This window comes from Nymphalis io, chromosome 13 (assembly GCF_905147045.1).
Source record: "Nymphalis io chromosome 13, ilAglIoxx1.1, whole genome shotgun sequence".
In the NCBI taxonomy this organism is placed as follows: domain Eukaryota; kingdom Metazoa; phylum Arthropoda; class Insecta; order Lepidoptera; family Nymphalidae; genus Nymphalis; species Nymphalis io.
The window spans coordinates 12,737,004-12,746,328 of record NC_065900.1 but is presented as its reverse complement, the minus strand read 5'-3'; the positions used below and the strand labels follow the sequence as shown (position 1 = coordinate 12,746,328).

The following is a 9,325-nucleotide window of genomic DNA, read 5'->3' as shown; positions in this document are numbered from 1 at the left end:
AATCACTAAACCGGGTTCGATTACATTCCAAATCAAAATTCAATTAAAAAACAAAATGAAAACAATTAAATATTCGAAGGAAGGAAAAAAAAGAAAGAAATTAAACATTTTAGGTTATTTTAAAATATCGACATATAAAAAAAATAACCCAAAAATGAATAAAACATCGAAGTTCATTGATTCGCGTTAATCAAATAAACAAGTAGGTATAATTTACAACAAGGGATTGTATCACAAAAGGCGGACATGCGAATTTAAAAATCACTTTGATCACTTTTGCAACATAATCATATTGTTGTAATCAAATGTAAATAAAATACAAGAAGAAAAGGATGGAAATATAGAAATGAAAGAGTTAGGCGAAGTCAGTGTTATTGAATTGAATTTTGATGATCATACAATATCTTTATATAAAGTTTCTGTCGTGATAGTAAATAGCTGGTTAAGATATGAATGTTATATTAATGTTGAAATTTGTATAATTGATTACATTTCTTTGAATTGATTTAAATCCAATGAAGGTATTGCTGGACTATCGCATCGCACTGGTTCATTCCTGGAATGTAATATCAAAATTAAAATTTTATTCAAGGCTTTTATAAAAATATTTGAATCGCGAAGAATTGATAAGAAACTAACTCACTATGATTTCTAAATTCAAAAATCTCTAAGTGTTCCTCTTGCAGAAACGAATTCTTAAAATATAGCAATACAAATTTTGCTGTGGTCAGCTTGTTGCTCATGGTTGAGACAATATTTTTTAGGCAGTAGGGAAGGATATATGATATCAGTTTTGGATGGAAGAGTTAAGTCAGCACTGATATTTTTTACAGATAACCACATACTAATAAATAAATAAATAACAATAAATTCATTAAAATATTTTTTTATTGTAAATTCAATTATTTGTGCATTCTTACCATGACAAATCAGATCTCAGAAAAGCGTTCGGTGATTGTTCAAATAGTTCTATTCCATCACTGTTATCACATACGATCCTGGATAACGTTACCTTCTTGATTTCTGCGAGTTGACCTTTAATGAAAACAATTTCATAGTTAAAGAGTTTTAAGGAAACACACACACACACAAAAAAAATACGGGAATACATACAATAATAAGAAATATTTATTAATCTTCTTATTGAGAAATAGGCGACTTCTCGCAAAGAATTTCAATAATAATTATATTAACACTGGTTTAAGGGTTCTGCGCTAGTTCATTTGGAGAGTGAGTTAAAAGTCGTATGTAAAATTATGTATACTTCACATAAAAAGTGCTGAGATGGCCCAGTGGTTAGAACGCGGGAATCTTAACAGATGCGCTTGACAGTGGAGGAAACCATCGTGAGGAAACCTGCATGTGTGAAATTTCACTGAAATTCTGCCACATGTGTATTTTGCCAAACCGCATTGGAGCAGCAGTGTGGAATAAGCGCCAAATCTTCCCCTCAACAAGGAGAGGAGGCCTTAGCCCAGCAGTGAGACATTCACAGGCTGTTACTGTACATAAAAATTGCTGATTTGCGAGGTTCACTTCACAGTGTGAAGAATGGTTAATACTTACCAAGTTTAACTTAAATACTTAGCTGCAGAACTCAAAATTCAATTCGACATTAAAGACTGTTATACCATAAAGTGTTCGCATATCAATTTTTTTTAAATGATTCCGTACTTACTTGGTGTAAATGCGCCGGGATTAATATTGGGGCCGAATTCATAGAAATAGCGATCTCCATTCTTCAAACGTGCGAACTGATCAGCTATTATATTGGCAAACGTTGGTCCAATAATTCCGCCTTCCACCGGTTCTTCTAAAAGCCCTCCAACCCAAAGATCTATGTCGTCAGGATTTTCATATACAGACGATAATCTTTTTGCAGCCTGATAAAAATTATATTTATTATGTGAGGTAAGTGGACTGGCAAATGCCACCTGAAGGGTAATGATCACCACCGCTGATAGACATTGGTGATGTAAGATGTATTAACCATTTCGTACATCGCCAATGCACCACCAACCATGGAAACTAAGATGTTAAACCCGTTGTGTAATTACACTGGCTCACTCATTCTTCAAACCGTACACAACAAAATAGGAACTGCTATTTAACAGTAGAATATCTAATGAATGAAATGAATAATTAAGTAAACAATGTATAAGTGGAAATGTTCTTAAGAATCGAAATACATAAATTCTATACAACTTTTTTAATAGCGCGCTAAAATCATATATAGAATAATATTATATGCGTTCAACCGATAGAATCGAAACTTTATACAGTTATAGTTGTCAAGTGCGTGATGATTTCTGACATACTAGCATCAATTAACGAGCATGCGAGTCGTACCGTATAATTATTTATTTATAAAAATAGAAAGAGGCAGTGCAACGCATGCCGGACGCTAGCTAGCTGTTAACTTAAATCTAGTGTTGTTGAGTCTCAGTAGTTTCGTCAACGTCGTTGAAATCATTCGTATAATAAAGTACGATTCACATCAAACCCATAAAGTTCTTAAATTGTTCAAGCGCAACGATCGAATGCGACATCATACGATTGCAGCCGAATGTTTTCCTTGATATGCAAATGTAGAATTTATATATTGTGTTCACTTTAAATTTTCTTTACCGCACTTAAAATGCGGCGCGATTCGATTTGACGCGTTTGATGTGAATGGTACTTTGTAAATCAAAACAATAATTATGTTCTGCTTTCGTTCTTGACATCTTTACTTACATTTGAACCAAATTGATGGTAATCAGCAATTGGTTCAATTCCTATCAATTTTCTATATTCGTTGTAAGAACGAACGCCATAGTCTCTGCCGCGCTGGATATTGATAGCTGCCAGGTCCAGGCCGAAGGGGCTACCACCGTGAAACATGTATCGTGATAACTGTGACAATAATGTTTACACCATGTTTACAATTGGTTTCCATACCCACTTATAATATTTATTTATTTTATTATTTGCAATGGGTCTTTTAAAAGCCTAGAAGCGTTGATTTTATTCTTGTCGCTTGCTTTCTAAATGAAAATTAATAATATTATGCAAAACTATTACAACATATAATATATTTTTACAATTTTAATTACAATGTTTGCCTAATTTACCATTTATACATATTTACTTACTGACTCAGTAACAAATGGATCAACCGATTGCATAGGCTGCCACGACATCCCGACTAGCATCCTGTCTAGAAAAGGCTTTAAACGCAATCTTGAAGGTTGAAACATCACCTCTGGTATGGAAATAGACTCGTATATCCCTCTATGCTTAGGACTAAGGACTCTGAAATAATTGTACTGTTTAACACATGTAGTTAATTGAATTAAAAGTAGTAATTAATTTATAGTAATAAAGGTTATTGTAGTATATATAAATAAGATATAAATTATTATTATATTAATATATTAATAAGATAATTGCAGACTTAAATGGTTTATTATATTTTGTTAAGAAAATCGCATGAAAACTCACCTCTGTACTTTTATACCGTTTACCTAATGTTTTTGCTATGGAGCTACTATTTGGTTATATATATAAAAAATAAATAAAATACATACAAAAATCTTACTTTAATTGGCCATCGACTGTGGAATGCCCAAATCTCATTGCCGCGGCAGAGAACTCTGCAGTCAGCGATGGATCAACACTTGGGTGGTATGAAGAAGAAAACCCAGAAGATGGCAATAGACCATAAATTTCCATGAGTTTAGGACCTGAAGAATATTTACAAATCATATCATATCGCTTTGACATAATATAACTACAAACAATATGAGAACCTGGGACGCGCGTGATATTGATTATCGGATGTATAGCTATTATGGCATAGTACATTTAGTGGGAATATCTCTTTTCTTAAGTGCACAAATATTTACTGGTGGTAGGGTTTTGTGCAAGCTCGTCTGGGTAGGTACCATCCACTCATCAGATATTCTACCGCGAAACGCAGTACTTGGTATTGTTGTGTTCCGGTTTGAAGGGTTAGTGAGCCAATGTAATTATAGGCACAAGGGACATAACATCTTAGTTCCCAAGGTTGGTGGCGCATTGGCTATAAGCGATGGTTGACATTTCTTACAATGCCAATGTCTAAGGCCGTTTGGTGACTACTTACCATCAGGTGGCCCATATGCTCGTCCACCTTCCTATTCTATAAAAAAAAATACATATAATAATCAAATAAACAATTATATTATAATAACAGGAAACTGGGCTTAGGCTTCTCTTCTTTTGAGGAGAGGCGAGAAAAAAATTGTAAACTCAAGTTATTCATTTGTATAAACCAATTAATGTTACCAAGTAATAAAGGCAGCCATTCATTGTAAATAATGTGTTGGTACTCCGCTTGCAAAATTCTTCTTGATTCTAAAAACACTTTATTTTCATCCCATGTAGGATTTATCGTGGAGATATATCGAGCTATTCTGTTGTGTTCTCTCGTCCATAAAGTCTGCAGGACTGTTAGTGATATTATCTGATTTCCATGATTATCCCCTGTAATTGAGCAATATTATAATTCAGTAAGATAAATAGGATACTGTGGTCATGATTTTTGAGTATATATTTCTGTAAATAAATCATACTTTCATTACTGTGTATTTCAAATTAATTTTAAACATAAAAAATCTACACGCGTACAAACGCGTAAACGATTGTAACAATACATATATAAGAAATCAAGCCAAAAATAAAACTACATTTACAACTTGCCCAAATATAAAATGTCATTTTCCGAACCTGATTCGAAACAAGCAGCTCCTTCATGCATATTCAAGCATTCTCTTCTCCTTGTCAAAGGTGGTAGATCTCTGCCAAAATCATTAAATACACTCAAAAGTCCTTTTCGAGCCCGCAAATTAATATGTTTTTCTTCAGAACTTCCATAGAGGTGAGACATATCAATATAGTGTGATGCGCCATTCATCTAGGTTAAAAAACACAATACAACAATATATAAACATTTTTGTTAGGTCTATCTTTTAAGCAAGACAAATCGCCTATCATTAATATCGAGGCAATGTTTTTTTCACAAAAAAAAGTGCTCAGTATCATATGTTCTTATAAAATTTTCGACAATATTTCATGTCAACACAATTTCTAATAGATATACACTACTAGTAACAGTTTAGACTTACTTCTAGTAACAGTTTGTGTCGTTAGTCTAGAGGCTAAAAAACCTAACCTAATTACCCGATCCAAGTTGACCCGAAACTTCTTTGTGTCGTGTCGGGCTGCCGTTCCATCGGATAATGAAAATAAAAAGCGATTGCTGAAATCAGCCAGAAGGAAGTTAGTAATAACCAATAGGTTAAGATTTTGAAAATCGTTTCATATAGATAGCAATTACAAAGTTGTTATTTATGTTATTTTATGAAGTAATCCTACTATGGTTGGATATTACGGTAACTGAGAATGAGATGAAAATATTTCTAATAATAACCTGCTTAGCATATCCAAGCGAGCAATCACTCCGTGGCGCAAGTTGCGTTCTTACAAAATTTATACATCGCTGTCCGAACTGGCCGTAGAAAACATCCCCTGGATCCAGAATTATCGGAGCGCAAGCCCAATGCTGAAACTCTTTTGGCAGTAGGTTTCCATCTCCGGAACAACAGGAAATTCCATTACCATCACCTAAGGAAATAGCAAAAAAATATTTTAAATACAATTCCTACGCTCAATAAGGCCAGGTTAAATTTTTAGGCCTTTTATCACTCAAGTCTAAAAACTCAGATGATTATGAAAATATCAGGTAACTATGGATTCGATGTTTAGTATACTAACCCATAGCAAACACTACGCCGATGCTAATATCGTGTACAATAAACTGGCCGAACTGCATGAACATCACGTTGTGGGTAGCACTAGGATGACTGACGTCCAGAAGCAAGGCGTTACTCACTGATCTTGCACTGGGAAGTGGTAAACCTGATATTGAAGTCCTCATTTGCCAGATACCTAAAACAAAGTACGGTACAGGCTTGCTGCTGAACTTAACATTAAACTGATCTGCATACTCTATTCTAGATTATATTGAAGCGATCTTGATACACAAATTACAAATATGTAAACACTTTTCATATCATTTTCTCCATCATATACTATGCGAGTTAAATATTAATCGTAATACTGAAAATAATTTCAATACAATTAAAATAAGTAAAATATCAATTCGCTGATGCTGTTCCTAAATTGTGGTTCAATTGTGTTAATTGAATATTCCCTTACCATCGCTATAATCAGGTGGTAATAATCTCTCGTAGCCGGTGTTGGTGGCACCCCACTCTGGGTTGTTCTGGTTATTGCAGTCACCTCCAATGCTTCTATATCGACTGGGCTCTTGTGGACATAATAGTTTCGGAGGGCAGAAGGGGCCTGGAATATAACATCGATTAGGTAATCTGTTATTGTATACAGTAACAGCCTGTTAATGTCCCACTGCTAGGCTAAGGCCTCCTCTCCCTTTTGAGGAGAAGGTTTGGAGCTTATTCGACCACGCTGCTCCAATGCGGGTTGGTAGAATACACATGTGGCATAATTTCAATGAAATTAGACACATGCAGGTTTCCTCACGATATTATTGTATTATGATTGGTTATAATAAAAATATAATTTACATTAATGAAGAACATTATTAAGTTATTATTTTATTAAACGATAATTATGGTATTTATATAATTAAATTAAAAAAAATCTTTATTCAATATTAAACTTTCTTATATGATTTTCAAAAACTTATATAGATTCGGCAACACACAGACGTAAGAACCTGCTATATTTTTTATTTTAAGCATAGTGTCCTATAGTCGAAACTCTCAAAAGGTTTTAGTTGAGGTAATATATGTATTCATCAAACTACAAATAAATCTGTTAAAAGAAACAATTTCAACATCACCATCCGTATGCTCTGTAAATCCCAGGTTTATTTCCTGAGCAGTTATTGCGTCTCGTGCCTTCAACTCCTGAGCAGCGAACAAATTAAGCAACGCACCTCGACCCAACATCTGTGCTTTGTTGTCATACGTCTTAACAGACTGTAAAAACATTATTAATTAGACATTCAATTTAATTATTAACTTCAAATGCTTATTGTTCTAAAATATAAAAGTAAAAATAATAACATTCTGTGAATGTCCTACTGTTGTGCTTAAGGAAAAGGGTTTGTGGTTATTATACCACGCTGCTACACTTCAGGTTGGAGGATACTCATATGGCAGAGGTAGTACAGCAGAATTGTGTCTGAAACATGCAGGCTTACCTCGTGATGTTTTCCTTTATCGCCGTTCACGTATAAGTACAATTTAACATGAAAACTTATTGGTGCTTACCTGGATGACGTGAATGAAGTTTGGGAAATTTTTAAGTCCATCAAATTTCAAGTCATTTGAACAGAAACAATTAAAATATTTGTAAAATAATTATACACACCGAATAAATAAAACGCAATTAACTGTTTTTTTATTATAAGCATTAATATCTCACCAAATAATGCCAATAACTAGGGTCAGATGTATTAACGACGGCATAATATTTGTTTTTTAGTGTATCAGCTCGCTCTACCCACTGGGCCAACTGTTTTTGGGATTGCTTGTGGGCCGTCTTCATATCGTCTATATTTATTGATGATCTGAACTTACGATCCGATTCCCCTGTAACATGCAACGTTTTGCAAGGTCAAGCCGAAGTTAAGGAATATTTACCTTCATCTATTAGTATGTGTTAGTCTAATCGTGTATTAGTAATTAAGATAGTTTTTTATTAATATATTGATATAATAAAATAAAAGATATAGAGGATAAAATAGATAATAATACAGTAGACAAGTTCTAGAATGGAGACCACGGACCGGTAAACGCAGTATAGCTTTTCGGAATCAGTCAGCCAGATGGAGCGCTAACGTCACCATACTGAGAGTTAAAGTCTATGCCGACGAGTATCAAGTGTCATAATAATAATAATTAATAAATATCCTGGTACATTATTCACACACGGCTATCTGATAACAAACTAAGATGAGCTTGAACTATAACTTGACAACTGATATATTACATATACTACTTTTCTTTTTGTAAATAAATACTAATATAGATATTTACACACAGACTCAAACAGACATGGTCATGCACTGTCTGTCCTGGGTGGGAATCGAACCCACAACCTTCGGAGTGAAAGGCAAGTATCTACCAACCACGCCAACCGGCCCTCAAAATCATTCACAATGATGATGATAGAAGTGTCATATCGTATTTACCTGCATGACGTCTTCCAGTTGAACAACACACACCAATGTGTCGTGTGCCATCTAAGTGGCACCGGGGATTGCTTGAACCCGGACGGATGTGTGCCGGGCACTGCACATGGGGTACACAGACTCCGTGTCGCGGACAGACTGCACATGGCGGCTCTTTGCTGTGAGCGTGTTCTGTTTTTAATTAACAAATGGGATCATTAATTTTAGCATTCAGCACACTCAGACCCATTTTTCTTATTCCATAAAATCAAAACATAATTATTACTAATATTAAAACATCGAAAATATTTTGTTTATTATGTAAGGAGAAAAAAATTAGTTCATGCTATTATTCAAAACGTAGGTATCGTGGAAAAGAGTATTGGTCAAAACATGGAGGCGAATTTATACCACACGCGGGACTAGAAGATATGTAAATCATTATATGAGAACTAAAATTAGTTTGACATAGCGTATAGAATAAGAGTTTTGTCTCTCACACAAGATTGTATTTCAGTTTAAAACCGCATAACACGAATATATGTACATATGAACAAATATTCAAAATCAAAAAATCAAATCAAAAAGATTTATTCATCATTAAAGCATTACACTTGCTTATTGATAGTCAAACCAGAAACTGCCACCGGTTCGGAAAAGAAACACCCAGTTGCAGTCACCATTCGGTCTATTGATAAATTATTTAATTTAAAAAGACTATATTTATAAAGTCGTTTATATTTATGAACATGAAATCGTAAAAGAATAATGTTTGTTTTAATATACTTCTTAGTTATAATTGTAGAAGTCAATCAAAACTTCGAGAAAAAATATTCATACCATTGTCACCACGCGCTTCAGCTATGGTCATTGCCAGTGCCTCCTTCGTAACATTGTGGAATTTCCACACAACTATATATACGAGTAAATGAAATAACAGCTTTCCCCTACACATTTTGAGTTTGTGTAATGTAACTGAAAATACTTTTCTAGTTCACATATTGATTGCACGTCTACACTGAAGTTGGGTTGAAGTCAAAATGGCAGTATATTGGTAAAAATTGTAAAGTATATAAAATGTGG

The 9,325-nt window shown here is 34.0% G+C and overlaps 1 protein-coding gene across 1 annotated transcript; it reads right to left on the bottom strand.

Moving 5' to 3' along the window:
- Nucleotides 1-220: 220 nt before the first annotated feature.
- On the bottom strand, nucleotides 221-9,298 carry LOC126772997 (chorion peroxidase). Its single transcript, XM_050493603.1, has 15 exons — nucleotides 9,083-9,298; nucleotides 8,264-8,434; nucleotides 7,495-7,661; nucleotides 6,908-7,046; nucleotides 6,241-6,387; nucleotides 5,797-5,970; nucleotides 5,453-5,646; nucleotides 4,750-4,936; nucleotides 4,309-4,506; nucleotides 3,581-3,725; nucleotides 3,135-3,294; nucleotides 2,737-2,895; nucleotides 1,679-1,883; nucleotides 921-1,035; nucleotides 221-556 (listed from the first exon to the last, which is right to left on the bottom strand). The coding sequence occupies exons 1-15, from the start codon at nucleotides 9,195-9,197 to the stop codon at nucleotides 487-489; spliced, it is 2,346 nt and encodes a 781-aa protein (XP_050349560.1). The 5' UTR covers nucleotides 9,198-9,298; the 3' UTR covers nucleotides 221-486.
- Between the last annotated feature and the right edge of the window lie 27 nt (nucleotides 9,299-9,325).

Bases quoted from the DNA above. Each gene is read 5' to 3' on its own strand.
- LOC126772997 (XM_050493603.1), bottom strand. From the start codon at position 9,197: ATGTGTAGGGGAAAGCTGTTATTTCATTTACTCGTATATATAGTTGTG. The intron at 4,937-5,452 runs GTTATTATTAGA...TTTTTAACCTAG, and splicing joins CGCTTGGATATGCTAAGCAG to ATGAATGGCGCATCACACTA. The intron at 3,295-3,580 runs GTAAGATTTTTG...CAATTATTTCAG, and splicing joins ACAGTCGATGGCCAATTAAA to AGTCCTTAGTCCTAAGCATA.